The following is a 22,032-nucleotide window of genomic DNA, read 5'->3' as shown; positions in this document are numbered from 1 at the left end:
CCCTGTCAAAATAAAAGTTTAAAACGACCATTTCCGGTAAAACGATAACTCTCACCAGTGATGTTTATTTCGATGGTCGTTTTTGTAAATTGTAGTGTCTGGGAACTAAACTTATTTTCAATCAAGTCATGATTAAAAAAAATAAAAAATTAGAACAAAACTAAGTTAGTAGGCTAGTAAATACTGTAAAACGTGGCTTCTAGTTTAAAATAATTGTCAAATTCACTCTTTACGTGCTTTGTTGGAACAGTCCACAGCTCAATCTCATAATCTGAAGGTCATGAGTCAGAGCCTCTAGTTTACCTTTGGTAAACCAGTCAGAAACTCTAATCAGTTCTGCTGTTTACACACCTCTCTCTTCTGTTCAAGACACTCAAAAGATATTTAATCTCATTCCTTTGTTCCTGATTTAAAACAAGAATATCCTGAAAGTAGTTTGTGAATTTTAATTTTCTGCATTATTATTATTGTTGAGCTGTGTGTGTGTGTGTGTGTGTGTGTGTGTGTACCTTTTCTTCTTTTGCAACATGTTTGTATTAAAACACAATAAACATTCACTTAAAGTATTTAAAAAAACAACATTTATTCACATTTACAAAAATCAAACATGAAGTCCAAACAAACAATTATCAACCCTACAGATGGGTGGACGTTTTCCCATCCCAATGTCACATTTATCCACAGATTCATCCTCACGTCTTCAACCTGGAGTCATGGAGGGAAGCCAACAGTAGAAGTACTAATGTAAAACATACAGCTATATCTAGATCGTTTGGTTTAGTAAAGAAAAGAAGAAAAAGACTCAAAAACACTGATGGGAAGTACAACACCAGAGCCACGTAATACTAACAGTTGTCAAGAGAAAAGCTAAATTAAATAACTCAAATCTGAAGTTTGTCTGAAAATAGCATTTACAGGTGCTAGAGAGCAAACTGTCCACCGCAGATCTCAACTGGATTAGCTGGATCAGCTGTTAGCTAATCAGCCTAAAACAAACGTCTGCAGCTAAACGAAACTACTGGTTATCACGGTTGAACTGCTGAAGAAGAGACACATTTCTCTTGTTAGTAAAAATAAACAGATTTATATTCCTAAACAGTTTTCTGTGGTAACATGTAAAGCAGCCAAGAATTATGGAGTTAATTTAGTTTTTTATTAATCATTCAAAAAAGTAATTTCAACAAAAGACAAAGTTAAAACAAAATAATGAAAAATGGAATGCAAAAAAAAATAATTAATTAAGTTTACCTTTAAACTTTTATGTCTATTTAAAGCTGAATTAGAAATCAAACCATTTTCTATCAGAGTCAGAAAGTTTTATTTTCAAAAGGAAAAAATATATTTTCAAAACCTGAACATTTTGCTTGTGCATCTCCATTCTTTGCTCTCAAAACCTTTTAGTTGTTGTCACGTTGTACAAACGTAAATGTTCCTCTACCGTTCGTAATGTTACGTCTTTAACCTTTGTGCTGGCGGACCAGCCCTTAGCTGGTAATAACAGACTGGTGACATCAGCCAATGAAGACAGGCCTTTCATCTTCCACAAAAAGGCCTCGCCCACAACCTTGTTTGCAGTTTTTTAGAATTTGGTTTCCTTTTTTTTTTTTTTTTTCAGTTTTGGTACTTTTTTGTAATTAATAAAGAAACAAAATTAACTCCATAGAAATGAAACATGAGGTGTTTTATATTTTAATCTTTAAATGCTTCCAGATGTTTTTGTTAGTCGCTCCTTTTTCACACTAGAATAAACACCTCCGACTGTTTTCCTGTGTTGGATTTTAGTGACCATGGAAAAAAGTGTTTAACACAAGTTATATTTTTGAGCTAAGTTTCATCAAATCCAGTAAGAAGGTCTTCTGACACACATCCAGCTGGAATGCTGAGAGTATTATCCAGATGTTTGTAATAATATCAGAGGATTAGGTGGGGTTTGAAGTTTTATGGAGTTATTTAAATGCTTTAATCTGTAGAGCCTAACCACCAAACCCCACACCCCCATCAAAGCCATGATCACTGCCTTCAGAATAAATTTCAAAAGCAGCCAATACTTGATGATTGTTCTCATGGAGAAGAAACGTGATCTGTGCAGCATCACAGTTCACATTAGAAAGTTAGATCTGGGTTTCAGGCAAAATTCTGCCAAGATAAAATCACACAAACCTGAACTGTAAACTCACCGAGGCGACTTCTAACAAGCAGCATTTCGCTTTTCTGGTGCAACTCAGAAGAACTAAGGTGACTGAGTGGAACAATAATTGGCACTTTTCTTTAAAAGGAACTTTTTAAAATACTCTGAAGTTTAAACGAGTCAGACTTTTATTTAATGATCCAGCTGTTTTATACACATGTGGTTTCGTTTTAACTGCGTTGATCAGCAGGTTTCTGACCGGAGGAAGATGGAGTCAGTTCAACACCATGGCAGTGTAGCTCTTACCGATCACACACAGCTGCTCCATGTAAACTCACGTTATTTATTTTCTCCAATGGCAGATTTTTCCTGAATCTGTCAGTTCTGGCCGTCAAGCTTCCTCTGAAAAAAAAAATACGACCCAGGACCTGCTTCATCCTCACCTCCTCTGAATCCAAATAAAACCGTTTTGGCCGTTGTGTTTCTGTACCTAATTCAGCAGGAAGGTCACTGGGCCTGTTTGGCTCCTCGTCCTTCCACACAAGTCCATGAAAAATGAAGTAACGACTGACTTTTGACCTCCGTCTCATGATGCTTTTTCTTTCTGTGCGTAGGTGCCGTCTGCAGCCTCCAGTGTCTTCTGGACCGCATCCTGAGGACTGCTTTCCTGCTGCACTTTGAGGCGCAGGTGTTTGGGTTTGATGGGCATCGCCACTGCCAGGAGGATGCAGAGGATGTGGAGGCTGAAGTACCACGACCTGCAGAGCAAGCAGCTTGGTTAGAGTTCATAAACCCAGTTAGACCGGGTTACAGAAGTCAGAATAAAATAAAAGCTGATGGGTTCATATCTGAGTTCAGACTGGCTCATTCTCAGTGAAACACACATAAACCCGAGGCAAATGTCAGCAGATCCCATGAATCTGATCTCAATCATAATTTAAAGGGATCTGATGACGACTGACCAAAGGACACATGAGCAACACCTGACAGGAATGAGTTGGACTCAACCTGAAACCCACCAAGTCTGAGCCTAATGACAGGTGATTTACCTGCACTGCTGCACTGACCTGTAAAACTTTAAAGATGGACACACAGACAACAGGACAAAAGGAACCACAGTGTAGCAGATGGCGATCTGAGTGGCCGCCCAAGTGATGACATCATACACCAATTTATGGGTGGCAGACTGAAGGAAGTACGGCCGGACTTTGTGACGGACCTACGGGGAAAAACACGTAGTTTCAATTGGCAACAATAAACGTACTTCATCCATCCATCCATCCATCCAGCTAATCACATCCATCCATCCATCCATCCATCCATCTAATCACATCCATCCATCCATCCATCCATCTAATCACATCCATCCATCCATCCATCTAATCACATCCATCCATCCATCCATCCATCCATCCATCCATCCATCTAATCACATCCATCCATCCATCCATCCATCTAATCACATCCATCCATCCACTCATCTAATCACATCCATCCATCCATCTAGTCACATCCATCCATCTAATCACATCCATCCATCCATCCAATCATCTAATCACATCCATCCATCCATCCATCCATCTAGTCACATCCATCCATCTAATCACATCCATCCATCTAATCACATCCACCCATCCATCCATCCAATCACATCCATCCATCCATCCATCCAATCACATCTTTTCATCCATCCATCCTTCCATCCATCCATCATCCATCCATCCATCCATCCATCCACCCATCCAATCACATCCATCCATCCATCCATCAATCCATCCATCTAATCACATCCATCCATCCATCCTATTACATCCATCCATCCATCCATCCAATCACATCTTTCCATCCATCCCACCAGCCACATTCATCCATCCATCCAATCACATCTTTCCATCCATCCATCTAATCACATCCATCCATCCAATCACATCCATCCATCCATCCATCCAATCACATCTTTTCATCCATCCATCCTTCCATCCATCCATCATCCATCCATCCATCCATCCACCCATCCAATCACATCCATCCATCCATCCATCAATCCATCCATCTAATCACATCCATCCATCCATCCTATTACATCCATCCATCCATCCAATCACATCTTTCCATCCATCCCACCAGCCACATTCATCCATCCATCCAATCACATCTTTCCATCCATCCATCCATCCATCCATCTATCCATATGTAACCCAGAAGCTAGAACCTTAATGAGGTATTAACTAATTGGCTTACTAATATGATCCATCCTCAATTTAGATAAAATATAAAATATAAATTAAGGAAATTAACAATACTAATTAATAGATATCTAATTAACTAATAGATAATTTCATAATGAATTATTGGAAGGGTGAATAACTAAAATAACGAGTTTAATATTAAACATCGGTTAAAACAAGAACCTTGAACATCACTAACAGAAACAGAAGAGGAAAGCTGTATACTATTGGTCCAGGTGGGAATCTGAAATTTCATTGGCTGAGAGAAATAAGTCCCGCCTCCGCGAAATAAAACCGTGCGACGCAGCTGAGCGAGAGGAGAGACAAACGGCTGTGCAGCACGCAGATACAGAAAGCAAAGACTGAGCGGTTAGAGAGAGAGAGAGAGAGAAAAAAAAACAACGGTCGAGGCCGTGAAGAACCCTGATTTGGGTGCCGCATAGATAGAGGGAGAGGCGGACTTGACTCCTTCTAATAAGAGCTAGGAACTTGGAACCAACGCGATTTGTGTGGAGACGACAGAGTGAACCAATCCTCTGTAGGAGGGAACCGTTGGAGCGCGTTGGCTGGTTTTTTTTTTTTTCCTTGGGTTTGATCCCGACTCCTATGATCACTCACTTGGAACGAGAACTGGATTTCTTCCTGACGAGGGAGATGGCGAGCCTTAACCACTGAACGAACCAGGACATCTCAAGTAACTGAAGAGCAGACTGCTCTCTTCTGTGAACAATCTCAACGGTGTGGTAGGAAAAAATCGCACCACCGGACTCTGACTTTCACCCCAAGCGTGGGGATTTGACTTGATGCCGGCTGACTTGTGACTCATATGATCAAATCTCATACCGACCATTTTACTATTGTCGATTGTTTTCATCTGTTTTTGTGTGTTATCTTTATGTGTTATATTTCCCATTATTATTAAAATTTAGTATATAAACCGTTTCATGCTATACCCGTGACTCCAGTCATTCTTAAACAACCTCCAATTCTCCCCGAACCTAATTATTGGCCCATTTGTTTATTTTTTCTTTTAATTATCTTATTGTATCCTGTAATCCGGTTACATAAAACTTGGCGAGCCAGCCAGGAGAATTGTAGAGTTGTTACCTTAGCTAACCATTGACTGACATCATAAGAGTGCCTGGAGGTCACAGTGGTTTGCCATTTTGGCATTATTGGTACTTTTGAGTGTTTTAAAATGGAAGTTGTGAAAACAGAAAAGGTCAAAGTTTCAAATGCTGTTTTAATCAGTGGGTTAACTGATACAGACCTTGATAACGAAGTCTTTGGGTTTATGGAAGGATTCGGACCAGTTAACAGGCGCATTAAGTTACCAAACTGTGATCAGATTATTGTGGAGTTTCAACATGAAGCCACTGTTAAGGAATTAAAGAAACAATGTTTACCCTATGACAAACCTTGTACTAGGAACCCAGATGTTTTCTTTCATATTCAAGACCTAGCCAGCGCGTACAGTCTAGAAACTAGCACATCTGCCACTGATGCCTATCTGTCAGAGCTCAGGGACATAGCTGCGCGTAGCAATCAATCATTTAAAGACCTTCTAATGGAGGAACTGGCAAAAATTGGGGAATCTTTAGGAAGGGATACCCATGCATCTGAACCAGTCACTGAACCAGAGCCAATGCTCCATAGTGACCAAGTTACATATTCCCTGCCTTTAACACCAGAAGTTAACTATATGAACAACTCAAAGGACAATTGTCCACCTACAGAGACTGGAAAACAAAACCCTTGCATTCCACCAAATCTTTTAAACACACCTGAGGTTCAGCGAGTTATTGTGGAACACATTGTTAAAAGCAGTGAGGTTATCCCTCCGCCTACGTCACAATACAGACTAAAACCGTTCTCAGGGCGAGTTCCACACCCTTCTTTTGAAACTGACTATGATACTTGGCGTAGTAGTGTAGTGTTATGCATAAATGATCCTTCACTCACCAAGTCCCAAATTGTACGAAGAATCGTGGAGAGTCTGTCAGCCCCAGCAGCGAGCATCGTTAAAGCTCTTAGTCCAAAATCCGACCCGGAAACGTACCTTGAACATCTCGATTCAGCTTACGCAGCTGTCGAAGACGGCGACGAGCTCTTTGCTCGCTTCTTAAACACAAACCAGGACAGTGGTGAAAAACCTTCCGATTACTTTCAGAGGTTATACACCTTGTTAAACCTAGTTATTCAGAGGAATGGAATTTCCTCCAGTGACGCCGACCAGCAGCTGCTCAAGCAGTTTTGCAGAGGCTGTTGGGACAGCTCGCTGATTTCAAACCTGCAACTCGAACAAAAGAAAGACAACCCGCCTCATTTTACAGCACTTCTCCTCAAACTGCGCACTGAAGGAGACAAACAGGCTACTAAAGCAGCACGCATGAAACAACACTTAGGGGCACAACGAACTAGAGTGTATTCAAATGTGCAAACAACATGCTCTCAGAGTAAAAACACTTGTGAACTGGAAATAGATGATAACTGTGATGACTTACGCAAACAAATCGCTGAGCTCAGGAGCCAAATTGCACAGCTTAAGGTTAACAACACAGATAAAAAGGCAAAGAAAACTCAAAAAGAGTCAAAACCCCGTGTGGGGACTAAAATTCCAGATGAGCCCAAACAGATTCAGCAGATAACAGCAGTGGTGCCCAGACCAAAGCCTGGATACTGTTTTAAGTGCGGAGAAGATGGGCACATAGCTTCTAGCTGTAGCAACGAGCCAAATCCAGCACTAGTTGCAACTAAAAGACTTGCTCTTAGACAGAAGCAGCGCGAGTGGGAGATGTCAAAGCCAATTGCTCAGTCTCCTCCTTTAAACCGGTAGAAGCTCCTATCGTGGGACAGATAGGTGCTAAAGTAGAACCAAGTCCCTCTAAGGAAAGGACAGAGAGACTTTTTTGCAAGCCAGTTCATGCTCATTCAGTGCCAAAACTTCCCAAAAGATTAGTGGGTGGGCGATGCACAGCTACAGTCTCAGTTAACAGTGTTGAATGTAATTGTTTACTGGATTCAGGGTCCCAGGTAACCACCATTGCCAATTCTTTTTACCAAGAACACTTACCTGACCTCTCAATTAAACCCATCAGTAATCTGTTAGAAGTCGAGGGCGCAAACGGTCAAGCAGTTCCTTATTTAGGATACATAGAGATAAGTGTCACATTTCCAAAAGAGCTCGATCAGTCTGGACTTGAGTTACCTACCCTTGCGTTAGTGGTTCCGGATATAAGCTCAAACTCTGATACACCACTACTCATTGGCACAAACACACTCGATCCTTTGTATGAGCAATTGTCTGCCAATAACTTACCTGATTCCAAGGCACTCTCTTATGGGTACCAACACGTGCTAAAAGCCTTAGCAGTCAGAAAAAAACAAAGCAAAGATGGACGAGTTGGTGTGGTGAAGCTTCGAGGGAGAACCCAAGAAGTTCTCCCTGCAAATAAAAAACTGTTACTAGAAGGGTTTATGCAACCCAGCCAAAACAAGCATGAGCCTTATGCACTCATTGAACAACCCACCAATGGTTCTCTACCAGGGGGTATAATTGTAGACTGTTGCCTCATTTCCTTACCTTCACATGGTCCATACAAAGTACCTGTTGTACTAAGAAACGAAACTAACCATGACATCACATTACCCACTAACTGTGTGATCGCTGAGTTAGTTAAAGCCGATCGTGTTATGCCATATCCAGAACCTGACAAAAGTGATCAGAAAGTACTTGCGGCGTGTAGTTCGCAGCAACAGACTTCACCTTCAAACCCTCCTCTCAGTTTTGACTTCGGTACTTCGCCCTTGTCCGAAGAATGGAAAGGGAGGATCACCAACAAACTTAACACTTACTCCGATGTGTTTTCGCACCACGATCTTGATTTTGGTCATACACAACAGATAAGACATCACATCAACTTAAAAGACGAGACCCCATTCAAACAGAAATCTCGGCCGATCCATCCACATGATTATGAAGCCGTGAGAAAACATTTGGAAGCCCTCTTGGAAACCGGTATAATAAGAGAGTCGGAGTCTCCATTTGCCTCACCAATAGTGGTAGTTCGGAAAAAGAATGGTGAGGTACGTCTATGTATAGACTATAGAAAGCTTAATCTGCAAACCATTCGCGACGCATATGCCCTGCCTAACTTGGAGGAGTCCTTTTCTGCTCTCGCTGGATCACAGTGGTTTTCTGTGATGGACCTCAAGTCAGGTTACTATCAAATAGAGATGTGTGAAAAGGATAAACCTAAAACTGCTTTTGTTTGCCCGTTTGGGTTTTATGAATTTAACCGTATGCCACAAGGAATAACAAATGCTCCAAGCACTTTCCAACGGGTTATGGAAAAGTGTATGAAGGACATTAATCTGAAGGAAGTGTTAGTTTTCCTAGACGACTTGATCGTCTTTTCCAACTCCTTGGAAGAACACGAAACCAGACTTTCTCACGTTCTTGAACGGCTTAGAGAATACGGACTCAAGCTATCACCAGATAAGTGTCGTTTTTTCCAGACATCTGTGCGTTATCTTGGACATATAGTATCTCGAGATGGCATAAAAACCGATCCAGATAAGGTGGAAGCACTCAAAACATGGCCGAAGCCTCAGACTTTGAAGGAACTCCAATCTTTCTTAGGATTTACCGGTTATTACCGACGCTTCGTTAAAGATTACTCAAATATTGTCAAGCCACTAACATCTCTCACGGCTGGTTATCCACCCAAACGGAAAAACTTTAAAACACCACCATGTAGATCAAAGTACTTGAACCCCAAAGAACCCTTTGGGAATCGTTGGAGCCAAGACTGTGAGAAGTCCTTTCAAACTATTATTGAAAAACTTACCACTTCGCCAGTTCTTGGCTACGCTGACGCAAAACTCCCATATCTAGTACACACAGATGCTAGTACGACCAGACTCGGTGCAGCGCTATACCAAGTGCAAAACGGTGTCACACAGGTAATCGCTTATGCAAGTCGCGGTTTAAGCTCTAGTGAAACTAGGTACCCTGCGCACAAGTTGGAGTTTCTAGCCTTAAAGTGGGCCATAACAGATAAGTTTCATGACTATTTGTATGGGAACACATTCACTGTCATTACTGATAATAATCCGTTAACTTACCTCTTAACAACGGCAAAACTCGATGCAACGAGCTATCGTTGGCTAGCTGCGTTGTCCACCTATAATTTTGACATCAGATACCGTGCAGGTACACAGAACGTTGACGCGGATGGCCTGTCTAGGAGGCTGCATGATAAACCTGAAGACAACTCAAAATTCACTGAGGAATGCCAACGACTAGATGAGTTCCGATCTCATCTTTTATCCTCTGTCAAAGAAGTCGAGCTTCAACTTCAAGCCGAAGCAGTGAAGGCAACATGCCAAAAGCACATGGTCTTGGATGAGACTGATTCTCCTTGTGGTTTAGTTCAGTCACTTGCCATGTCTGCAGCGGCCATTCCAGACCTATTCCAGTTGGAAGACAATAGTGACAGTTTCTTTGCTGTGCCCAAGTATAACCATGCTGACCTTGTCTCCTTGCAGAGGAAAGATCCAACCATTGGCCGAGTCATTCAGCTGCTTATGACTGACAATAAACCGCCAACTGATACTATTGCAGAACCCCCGGTGGTTCTTAACCTTTTGAGAGAGTGGAAACGGTTTGAGTTTCAAAATGATTTACTGTACCGGAGACGCCAATTAGGACCAGAGACATCATTGCAGTTAGTCTTGCCTGATTCATTACGTTCAACAGTCATGCAAAGCCTACATGATGATATGGGGCATCTTGGGGTTGAACGTACGACAGATCTCATTCGGTCCCGTTTTTACTGGCCAAGAATGGCTAGTGATATCGAAATCAAAGTTAAAACTTGCGAAAGATGTATCCGTCGGAAGGCCCTCCCTGACAAAGCTGCTCCAATGGTGAGTATTACCACCACCAGACCTATGGAGTTAGTTTGCATGGATTTTCTCTCCATAGAACCAGACAGTAAGAACACTAAAGATGTCTTAGTGATTACAGACCATTTTACAAAGTATGCAGTGTCCATCCCAACCAAAGATCAGAAAGCCACCACCGTCGCGAAGAACCTGTGGGAAATTTTTTTAGTCCACTACGGGTTTCCTGAGCGTCTTCATAGTGATCAGGGACGGGATTTCGAATCACGTACAATCAAGGAACTTTGTTCTTTACTTGGTATCCGTAAAGTCAGAACGAGCCCTTATCACCCTCGTGGCAACCCCGTTGAACGGTACAATCGTACATTACTCAGCATGTTGGGAACTTTACAAGCCACTGAGAAACATCACTGGCGCGATTTTGTAAAACCACTTACTCACTCGTACAATTGTACAAAAAATGACGTGACGGGATACTCTCCCTACGAGCTAATGTTCGGTAGGCAGCCTCGGTTGCCTATAGATATTGCCTTTGGGTTACCGCATTTGAACAAGCCCTCTATAACTCATTCTCAGTATGTTAAAGAACTGAAGAGTCATCTGGAACAGAGTTATGACATTGTCATAAAAAACTCTCAAAAAACAGCGAGGAAGAACAAAGAACGGTTCGACAGAAACATTCGTGAGTCCACACTAGGTGTGGGAGATCGTGTTTTAGTCCGAAATCTTCGCTTAAGAGAAAAGCATAAATTAGCAGACAAATGGGAGCAAACAGTGTATATAGTTCTCAAACAGATGGAAAACTTGCCAGTATACACTGTAAAACCAGAGAACGGAGAAGGACCCAACAGAACACTCCACAGAGATCTTTTACTGCCTTGTGGTTTTCTCTCTTCATTAGAAAATGAAACAGAACGCGTTACGAAACCTAGCAGACCTCATACAAGACAGAGTTCAGCCTTAGAACCTGACCCAGATGAGCCACTTGACGAAGAGGTAGATGAGTTTTATTACTCTGATCTTCCACAAGTGCTAAACCGACCATCCTATCAAATAGCGGTCACCTTGCCAAATAGGGAACTCATAGCAGATTCAGGACCGGTAAATAATATTCAACAACAAAACACACTATCCTTACACACAGGGGATCGCAAGGAACCAACCTTAGCTGGTAATGAAAATGCTGAATTGTCCTTACTTGACAAAGGCATCAACACCGAAACATTCTTACCTGACAGAATGAGTGAAACTGCGACATTCTTACCTGAAAGAGTGAAAGAAGCAGCAACATACTTACCTGAAAAAACGAAAAAAAACGAAGTATACTTACCTGACGTAGAAACGGGGGATGAAACTAACACAAACCTACCTCAATTGGATGGTGTCCTAAAGTCGCAGCAACGTGATGTAAGTTTTGAACCCATCATACACGATCAGACACATACATCTGAAAAGACCAAAGTCTTAGAGAATAGCTCATCAGCTCTGTCGGAAACAGAGAGCTCACTTCGTCCTGTCTCAGTTGAGAATCAAACCGAAACGGATGAGCATGATACTGTGCAACCAGAGATGTATGTCAGGAGATCTGAACGAAGTAGTCAGCCTCCTCAAAGACTAACTTACTCTCAATTGGGCAATCCACTAGTGACCGTAGTTAGGTCCCTTTTCCAAGGACTTAATAAAGCTTTTATTGACTCTCTTACTCAAGAAGTTGTGTACCCCGTAGAAACAATGCACAGGGACGTGCATGATATTTAATGGGGGAGGATGTAACCCAGAAGCTAGAACCTTAATGAGGTATTAACTAATTGGCTTACTAATATGATCCATCCTCAATTTAGATAAAATATAAAATATAAATTAAGGAAATTAACAATACTAATTAATAGATATCTAATTAACTAATAGATAATTTCATAATGAATTATTGGAAGGGTGAATAACTAAAATAACGAGTTTAATATTAAACATCGGTTAAAACAAGAATCTTGAACATCACTAACAGAAACAGAAGAGGAAAGCTGTATACTATTGGTCCAGGTGGGAATCTGAAATTTCATTGGCTGAGAGAAATAAGTCCCGCCTCCGCGAAATAAAACCGTGCGACGCAGCTGAGCGAGAGGAGAGACAAACGGCTGTGCAGCACGCAGATACAGAAAGCAAAGACTGAGCGGTTAGAGAGAGAGAGAGAGAGAGAAAAAAAAACAACGGTCGAGGCCGTGAAGAACCCTGATTTGGGTGCCGCATAGATAGAGGGAGAGGCGGACTTGACTCCTTCTAATAAGAGCTAGGAACTTGGAACCAACGCGATTTGTGTGGAGACGACAGAGTGAACCAATCCTCTGTAGGAGGGAATCGTTGGAGCGCGTTGGCTGGGTTTTTTTTTTTTCCTTGGGTTTGATCCCGACTCCTATGATCACTCACTTGGAACGAGAACTGGATTTCTTCCTGACGAGGGAGATGGCGAGCCTTAACCACTGAACGAACCAGGACATCTCAAGTAACTGAAGAGCAGACTGCTCTCTTCTGTGAACAATCTCAACGGTGTGGTAGGAAAAAATCGCACCACCGGACTCTGACTTTCACCCCAAGCGTGGGGATTTGACTTGACGCCGGCTGACTTGTGACTCATATGATCAAATCTCATACCGACCATTTTACTATTGTCGATTGTTTTCATCTGTTTTTGTGTGTTATCTTTATGTGTTATATTTCCCATTATTATTAAAATTTAGTATATAAACCGTTTCATGCTATACCCGTGACTCCAGTCATTCTTAAACAACCTCCAATTCTCCCCGAACCTAATTATTGGCCCATTTGTTTATTTTTTCTTTTAATTATCTTATTGTATCCTGTAATCCGGTTACACATACATCCATCTAATCACATCCATCCATCCATCCAGTATTCCAGCTCACCGCTCTGGCAGCCAGTGTGACCACGATGCCGGTGATGAAGGTGAGGTAGTATCCTGGATAGGCGCCGTGCCACATGGCCGACAGGATGAAGGTAGCAGCTGTTGGGTGGTAGGGACATCGCTCATAACACACCCTGTTTACCAAAGGTTAAAGGTCAGCCTAAAGCAAAATTCATTCATAGTTCATCAGGAAAAGACAGACATGTTTGTTTGTGTTTTAAAGCCTTTGGACGAACCGTTTGAGCCAGTGTACTGTCTGAATGTTCCAGTTATCCAGGAAAACTTTGAAACTGGTGGCAAACTGGAACAAAGCCAGAGTCTAATCAGTCAGACTGAAACTTTAAATGTGTTAAGGAGAAGTGTCCCTCATTCACCCAAAGCCCTACCTCAATGTTCAGGATCCTCAGGTTGGAGATGAGGTCCCAGCGGGGAACGCCGTTACTGTCGTAACCATTAAAACCAAAACCAGCCGCGTTGTTGATGGCGTCAGCTGTTCAGTGGGACAAACTCAGGTTAGACTAAAATCAAACAAGTCACCAGGTAACCAGGTAAAGGTGACTACCCACCGAGCGTCCACACAAAATAGTACTTTGGTCTGGTGGTCACCATGGACAGGTACAGGTAGCACACCTGAGCGTAGAACGGTGTGTTGGCAATGAAGTCGTCGTCAATGTTACGTTCTACGGGGAAAACTTTACACACCGACAGAAAGACCAGGAGGCAGAAGAAGGAGGTGGCCACTTTACGGACAACCTCCATCTGAGGAGACACACATTTAGTCTTGTTTAAGTTTCCATTGTAGCCGAAATCAAACTTTTTATCTGTATTTTTACAAAATAAAAGACCTGCGGCATCGCTAAAGCTTTTATTTTAATCAGTTGTCCTCTTTAACTTCTTATAAAGCTGAACCTTAAAATCCAACATGGCTGCCGCACAAACAGGAAGTGGTGCTTGTTCTATGGGTTTTCTTTGTCTTGGCCCTTGAAGACTTGTTTTTCAGACGTGTAAGACTTGACTTTCCCATCAAAGACGGTTTGACTTGGTCTTGGCTTTCAAGGACATGAACTTAACCCAACAGAACAAGGAACATCCCTGCTGTTATCGTTTAGGGACCAAAGCAGCAACCTACGTTTGGCGAAGGCTCGTCCAGCCTCAGCTGGCTCTTGGACTTCCTGTCGGCCTCCTGGTCTCGGTGGCGACGAGGGTCTCCCTCGATGAAGGCGATGTAGTCGTTATAGGAGCACGTGGGTCCGGCCAGAATTCCCATGAAGTTACAGTTGTAGCTAAAATACTCCAGCAGGCTCGGCATTCGCCTGAACACACACACACACACGCACGCACACACAAACACACACGCACCCACGTACGCACACATGCACACACACACACACACACACACACACACACAGACACACACGCACCCACGCGCACACATACGCACACACAAACACACACGCACGCACGCACATGCGTGCACACAGACACACACACACACGCACACACACGCGCGCACACACACACACACATCTAGATCAAGGTGAAGTGTCTGAAACGCTGCAGAACAGAGATAAAATCCTTTGGGAACAAAACTGCTTCAATCTCAGCTTCAAACACGATGGAACAAACCTTACGGCTAAAATCTTCTGTCCGGCTGTCAGATGTTCCTCTTTCCGAGCCATCCCTGTGAGGAAAACAGACACATTTACATTCCACAGCTCTGCGCGTCGACCATCAACCCGCTCCAGCTCTGGCCTACCATCATGGATCTCAAACGCCAGGCTGGTGATCTTCTGAGTTATCACCATCATGGGTCTGAAAGGAAACACCACTTTCACCTTTCACCTTCACCAACTTTCACTACAGATGATCTAAAGTGAGTGATGTGGGTTTTACCCGGTGAAGTCGGCTGAGTACATGCCATAGTCGAAGACGTAAACCCGAGTGATCTGGCACAGACTCAGGTAACTGAGGGCCACCACCAGGCAGTACCTGCAGGAACAGGAGGTCAGACTGAGTTCCTGACCATCATGAGTCAACGTCAGCCTGTGCACCTGGCTGCATCTCCTGAAGTCTAGCAGGAAGCTCTAAGGATTCACACCAAGTCCACATTGGTCAGAAGGTTTCTGGAGTTCTACCGAATAAGGAATCTCACTTGTGCATGTGCTCGACTCCGGTCACGATCATGATTCCGTAGGTGAGTCCACTCTGAAACAGGAAGTGAAGCGAGTACCTGGAAATCAGGAAGGAGCAGAGTCAAACCAGGAGCTTTTTAACCCTGGTGAGACGGAAGTATCACATTCAGGTTTACCAGCCAAAGCAGAACATGGCAAAGTAGAGTCCCAGTACGGTGGCCACCACGTGTCGGATGAAGGGACTGGATTTACTGGGATGGAGGAAGAGACGGAACCAGAAGGCTGAGATCAGAGCGCAGAGCTGACACACCACAAAGTTCACCTGCAGACAACGTAGAGGGAACAGAGACATCAGGGCGGGATGGGTTCGTCTCAGAGGGAGGAGGATGAGGAAGACTGTCCAGTCATCTCCGGTTTCATCCAACAGCTGCTTTAACCTTGTCTTTGATACAAACGCTGAATGAATTTGATTTAAACTCCTCCAGAAAGCCAGAAGAACGTATCGATGCAAAAACACTTTAAAGATTTCTGGACTGTCTGGCTGCGGGGGAGAAAATCAGACACAATCCACGGTCAGATCTGGACCTTTGGACAGAACTGAGCTAAAATCTGCTTTATGAGTCGGTTTTCTGATGTTTGTGTTCCATTAACGACATTCCAGACATCCCAGACGCAGCAGGTCAGAGACCCAAACCGGTTGGAGGAGGTTTGTCCAGCTGGGTGGCTGATTTAGGTCCGCAGCTGGATCCAGCTGTTTTGTGAGACAACACCTGGAGAACTGGTACCAAAAACATGTCTGTTTGGGTTTTTTAATAAGAAAAGTACAAAACTGAAAACTGAAAATAGTTTGACAAGGATTAAAAAGCTCTTCATCTCTGAAATCCTCAAAAAGTCACAATAATAAACAAAAAGTTAAAAATTTAACTGAACTCAGAGACGAGTTTGTCTAGATTAGAGATGGCCGCCGGCTAGCACCCGCAAACACAAGGCTGTTAATTAATGCTGAATGGCCTGAATTATAGCGCCTTCTGGAGTCCTGGAACCCCCCAAGACACTTTACAAACCCAATTAGTCATTCACCCATTCACACGCTGGTGGAGATGAGCTACAATGTAGCCACAGCTGCCCTGGGGCACTGACGGGGGTGAGGATGCTGAGTACTGGTGCCACTCTCTAAATGTTTTGCCCAAGGAAACAACAGCAGCATTCACCGATCAGACCCGGGATCAAACCTGCAACCTTCTGGTTACTGGACAACCTGCTCTACCTCCTGAGCTGCCGCTGTCCCATGAGTAGATGAGTCGGTTTTAATGAGTCGGTGAGTTTAAAGGAGTCCACTGAGTCCACTGATCTCAGGCTCAGGGGGAGAGAGTTCCAGAGTCTGGGGGCCACAGCAGCAAATGGTCTGTCGCCTTTGGTCTTTAGCCTGGTGCTGCACAACCTGTAGGCTTTGATCACTTGACCTCAGGGACCTGCTGGGGGTGTAGGGACTAAGAAGATCACCAGTATAAGATGGTGCTTGTCCATGTAAGGCCCTATAGACCAGAACCAGGATCTTGAAATGAACCCTGAAGTTGACTGGCAGCCAGTGACGCTGGAGGAGAAGCGGGGTGATGTGGGTGTGTTTGGAGGACTTGGTCAGAAGCCGAGCACAGGCGTTCTGAACCACCTGTAGACGGTTCAGGGAGGTTCTGCTCAGACACGTGAAAAGAGAGTTACAGTAGTCTAAGCGTGAGGAGATGAAGGTGTGGAGCACAGTCTCAAGTTCAGAGCGAGACAGAATGGGACTCAGCTTAGCAATGTTCCTGAGATGGAAGAAGGAAGAGCGAACAATAGAACTGACATGAGAATCCAGGGTGAGAGCTGGGTCAAAGGTCACGCCAAGATTCCTGACAGAAGGTTTGGTGTGAGAAGCAAGCTGACCAAGAGAGTCTCTGACTTTGGGAACCAGCTTGTCTGGGGCACAGATGAGGATCTCAGTCTTATCTTCATTCAGCTGTAGAAAGCTCCCAGCCATCCAGGTTTTGATAGAGTCTAAGCAGGTGTGTAACAGCTGCAGCTTAGACATCTCATGGGGCTTGAAGGAGATGGACAGTTGGATGTCATCTGCATAAAGATGGTAGGAGATTCCTTTGAAGGAGCTCAGGATGTGCTGAAGAGGAAGCAGATAGAGGAGGAAGAGCAGAGGCCCCAGCACAGAACCTTGTGGGACACCATGGGTAAGGGAGGTGGTGGAGGACCTAAACTTGGAGACGGCCACAGAAAAGGAGCGCTCAGAAAGATCAGAGGATAACCACTCTAGAGCAGTTCCTGATCGGCCTATCCGTCTCTCAGCCTCTCCAGTAGCAGATGATGGTCAACAGTGTCAAAGGCTGCAGTCAGGTCCAGCAGGACCAGAACAGAACAGTCCCCTGCATCACTGTGAGTCAGAAGGTCATTAGAGACCCTAAGAAGAGCTGTTTCAGTAGAATGAGCTCTATGAAAACCTGACTGGAAGCAATCATAGATGTTATGTTCATCAAGAGCAGCTGTGAGTTGTTTAGCCACAACCTTCTCCAAGATCTTCGAGATGAACGGAAGTTTAGAGATGGGTCTGAAGCTGCTATGGAGAGAGGGGTCAAGACTCGGTTTTTTAAGAAGCGGGTGGATTACAGCGTTCTTAAAGTAAGCAGGGACCTGACCAGAAACCAGAGAAGCATTAATTATAGAGAGCACGTTGGTACCAATGGACTGAAAAGCACTTTTAAACAAAGATGAGGGTAAGATGTGGAGGGGGCATGCAGAGGTCTTCATAGAGTTAACTAGTTTGGTTAACTCAGGCAAAGAAGCAGGAGCAAAGCTATCTAGGATGATGGGCCTGGTTGGAGTCGGGAGAGGCAGCGCTAAGGCTAAAGGAGAGATGCTAGATCTAACCTTACTGACTTTGTCCACAAAGAAAGACAGAAAGTTCTCACAGGCTGCAACAGAGTGGATGGAGGCTGTAGGAGAGGCAGGAGAGACGATAATAATAGTCAGGATATAAAAATATCTTGCCTCTGATCAGCTCAGGCTAGGAATCTACTTGCTTTTTAACCTCATAGTGACACAGGCCACAGCCTGCGTTGTGATTTTAACATCATTGTGTTTCCATACATTAGTGACAGCGAGTTAGCAGAAGGCTTGTTTTTATTAAACATTCATGTCTGCTGTTGGTGATGATGATGATGATGATGATGAAGAGCCTTATGTTGCGTTCAGGAGCATCTGATCTGTCCGTAATCTGAAGCGATGTGTGTGTGTGTGTGTGGGTGTGTGTGTGTGTGTGTGTGTGCGCGTGCGTGTGCGTGTGTGTGAGTGAGTGATTACTCAGCTGACACTCGGCAGGAACGTCGGACCCAGACAGAGCTGGGATTAACGAGGTTTGATGGTTCTGAGGAGGTTTCTGATGGACCCAGAAGGATCTGAGCTGTGAGAGCAGCTCGTTAATTCCTAAAGAAATCCATTTTATGACTTCTTAACGGAGCTGTTTAACAAACGCTGGACTGTATCTTCTGAGGAGAGAATTTTCTTTCCCATAAGCTCCTTTGGTTATACTGCACCAGACAACAGGAATAACAAACACATTTAAAGAATTTTGATTTAACATTATTGTTTTTATATGTTCATCAAAACAAAACAGAATAAAACAAATTAAACGAAGCATTTAACTGAACTAAACCCTGAGTAAAAGTTTTAATCTGACTCTGATTTTCTCTAATCCGTTTGGATCAGGACTTCCACAGACTTCCTCAAGGACTTTCTCTTTGGATTTTAGCTGATTTTTCTCAGAGTTTTGGTGCAGAAATGGGCTGCATAACTCAAGGGGTGAGCCAGAGTTGTGTGCAGGCATCAGGCTGTCTGGGACCAGCACAAACACAACCTGCTAAAGGGTCTCGGGTCCTGGTTCTGGACCCTGGCTGTTCCATGAGCGGGTTGGAAAAGCAACGTGTCGTCAGACGTTGCCAGGCCAAACTACCACGTGATCCACCTGAACGGCCACAAGTCTGGCTCCCAGCCAATCAGAGCACAGCATAGTGTCCCTTTAATTAAACTGATTGAACTAATAACCCGATTATTCAAACTGTCGAAACATTAAAACAAGAAACTAAAATCACAGCAGCAAAAGGCTTTAAATAGCTAAGCTAAGCTATCTGTAGCATCAGATGCCATCCATCCATCATCCATTTAGGCCAACTTCCTGTTGGACTAAACACCTTCAGCTCATGTGAGCAAAGGTCAAGGTTCAAACTGGTTTTCACGACTGTTTTGAAACATGCTGAATACTGTGTTAACGAAAAAGTGATCCAAAACAATAATTTAAAAAAAGTCAAATGAGAAAAGGTGTGGCTTATCAGACGGGCAGAAGTGATGATGTAATTGTTTGACTCCGCCCACCTGATTGACCTGGTCAGTTATGAAAATCGGATTCACATTACTTTTTAAATTATTCTGGTTTAGAACAACACCAGTTTCATAGGACTACATTTATTTTAAGAAGAGAATTCTTATTCAGGAAGTAAAAAACCCCATATGGATGACCTGTTGCTGTGATGGTGAGTTCAAAGACTTGGGCCACTTCTCAGTACCCAAGGACGCACTACAATGTTCTTGGCAAGTACAGCAGAAAACCCGTTCCACCGAATACGGGAGGAGCAGAACCGGCGTCATGGCAAAAAGTGCAGCTTGTTGCTATGGTTACAAAAATGACCATATAAAAATAAAAGTCTAGTTTGTCCCTTAAATAACAACATAACAATGAACACTATATTTACATATTTTGGCCACTTCTGATCTAAACTGACGAAGTACCAGCCTTTCCTGCTGTTAAACGAAGAAAAAAACTTATTTTTCATCAAAACAGAGCTATGCTCTTATTTTGATAGTTGGCTAGCTTATTAGCATTTTGAGGGAGGTGAAAAGTCTGAAAAAAAAAACAAACACACACAATTATTTACAATAACAGCCAACTTTATATTTCTTTATCTGTATTTCTGATACAAAACAAGTTATTAGCGTTCTGCTCTGGTGTTGGGAGTATAGTGGTTTGTGACACAATGCATTATGGGATACTTTGCTGTTCCAAGTCATAAAGGCTGCATTGATTCATCCTAACGGGCGGATCAAGAACATGTCAGGACTTTGGGTGAACTTACAGGTCTGGAGCAGAACTTGGGCCATCGTTGATGACTGAGTACACAAGTTCAGATGAGTACACGTATTGAGAAACGACCAAGGAAAACGTTTTTGGCAGAGCTGCATTTAAACAAACCCCAAAAAGTTAGATTTTTGAGTTTTCTATCAGCTTACAGATCAGATGGAGAAGAACAGACGGCCCTGCGGAGGTACCAGGAGCCTTTTAGTTGGAGACCAGTCCTGGTCCTCCAGGGCCACTTTGGCTGTGATGAGGAGGTGCTGGAAGCTCCTCCTGGACCAGAACCGGACTTCTCTGCTGCAAAGCATCAAATATGTCAAGAGGACAACTGCATCCCTGTTTTTGTCTGTGGATGAAAAATATTCCAGAATTTCCAGATGAAATCTTTTAATTTTCTTGAATAATTTGGGTGTCTACAGCACAAATAAAGAGATTTGATTACTGCTGAAGTTTTCCTCCTGAACCACCTCTTCATCCTTATCCTCGGATGCAGCGACCATCCTCACATGTTCGGGTCGGTTCTGATCCAAACCAGCTGCAGACCCACTGATGTAACTGTTTATCGTCTAAAAGCCGCACAAAGAGGCTGAGATGCTCCTGAACATCCTCCCACAGCTGGACTGGGAGCAGAGCAGGCCTCCATCCATCCTGGACCCACGCACCGGCCGTCCCACCCGCCCTCTGCGCGCATCTTTTGTTGCAAACGCTCCTCGGAGCTCCAGAGCGGCCGCTGCCGGGCTCCGAGGCTCGGGCCCCGGCTCGATGCCCGGGTCTTACCTGGTCCAGAGGGAGGTTGGTCATCTCGCTGACCGGCTGCAGGAGGCTGGAGCCGGTGCAGGCCGTAGATTGGGCGCTTTCGTCGGCCATGGCTCCGGTTAAGCTGCTCTTGTATCCGGCTGCAGCGGCAGCTCAGTGATCCACCGGGAGTCGGCTCCGAATGTCTGCACAGTTCTTCCTGTTCCTCCTCCTCCTCACCCGTCTGTCTGCCTCCCCACTACGCCCTCTCCTCCCACCCCTCTTGAAAGCCCTCCCCTCATTTCTAACGATCATTTCCTAGTTCAGCATAATAAACAAGTTATTTTCAACCCCCCACCACTCCGTTATTTGATCTGTTAATGACGCAGTGAAGGATGGAGCTGCTTGATGTTTGCTCCCAGACCATCTGAGGCTCCCAGTCGGGAATACTGGAATCATTTGGTATTCCACAAGGACCAGTTTTAGAGTCCCTCTTGTTGAAAGAAGAGTTTTAATGTAAACCAAGACCCACATCTGATCAGAAACTGGGCCACCTTAGATCCTTGCGGCTGCAGTTTTCACACTGACGGGAGATCTGAAGATCGGGATCAGAATAAACTGAACGTCTGAGGAGCTGGTGGCTCATGCTGACTCAGAAGAAGCTGCAGATGTGGACCACATGTGGGTCAGATCTAACCAGCTTTGATGTAGAAATATTAACCGTGGCTTTATTAACACATACATGTAGATGCCAATAAAACAAATATATATAATGGGTTTGTTTTCTTTCCTAAATGAAGTTTTTTTCAGAT

General features: G+C 43.7%; 1 protein-coding gene across 2 annotated transcripts; it reads right to left on the bottom strand.

Moving 5' to 3' along the window:
* Window positions 1–564: 564 nt before the first annotated feature.
* On the bottom strand, window positions 565–21,520 carry LOC107372516 (lysophospholipid acyltransferase 2). 2 transcript variants are annotated; one of them, XM_054748195.2, is made up of 13 exons: window positions 21,263–21,520; window positions 15,492–15,637; window positions 15,336–15,413; window positions 15,077–15,172; window positions 14,940–14,995; window positions 14,810–14,864; window positions 14,313–14,496; window positions 13,750–13,942; window positions 13,570–13,673; window positions 13,420–13,484; window positions 13,185–13,317; window positions 3,196–3,347; window positions 565–2,886 (listed from the first exon to the last, which is right to left on the bottom strand). In XM_054748195.2, the coding sequence occupies exons 1-13, from the start codon at window positions 21,350–21,352 to the stop codon at window positions 2,715–2,717; spliced, it is 1,524 nt and encodes a 507-aa protein (XP_054604170.2). In that variant the 5' UTR covers window positions 21,353–21,520; the 3' UTR covers window positions 565–2,714. The 2 variants fall into 2 exon arrangements, with proteins under 2 accessions (XP_054604170.2, XP_054604171.2); XM_054748196.2 differs by lacking the exon at window positions 21,263–21,520 and adding an exon at window positions 20,641–21,238.
* Between the last annotated feature and the right edge of the window lie 512 nt (window positions 21,521–22,032).

This window comes from Nothobranchius furzeri, chromosome 2 (genome assembly GCF_043380555.1).
Source record: "Nothobranchius furzeri strain GRZ-AD chromosome 2, NfurGRZ-RIMD1, whole genome shotgun sequence".
NCBI lineage: Eukaryota > Metazoa > Chordata > Actinopteri > Cyprinodontiformes > Nothobranchiidae > Nothobranchius > Nothobranchius furzeri.
This window is presented reverse-complemented; position numbering and strand designations above follow the sequence as displayed.

Bases quoted from the DNA above. Each gene is read 5' to 3' on its own strand.
- LOC107372516 (XM_054748195.2), bottom strand. From the start codon at position 21,352: ATGGCCGACGAAAGCGCCCAATCTACGGCCTGCACCGGCTCCAGCCTC. The intron at 15,414-15,491 runs GTAAACCTGAAT...CCTGATTTCCAG, and splicing joins GCCATGTTCTGCTTTGGCTG to GTACTCGCTTCACTTCCTGT. The intron at 13,485-13,569 runs GTAGGGCTTTGG...GCTTTGTTCCAG, and splicing joins TGAGGATCCTGAACATTGAG to TTTGCCACCAGTTTCAAAGT.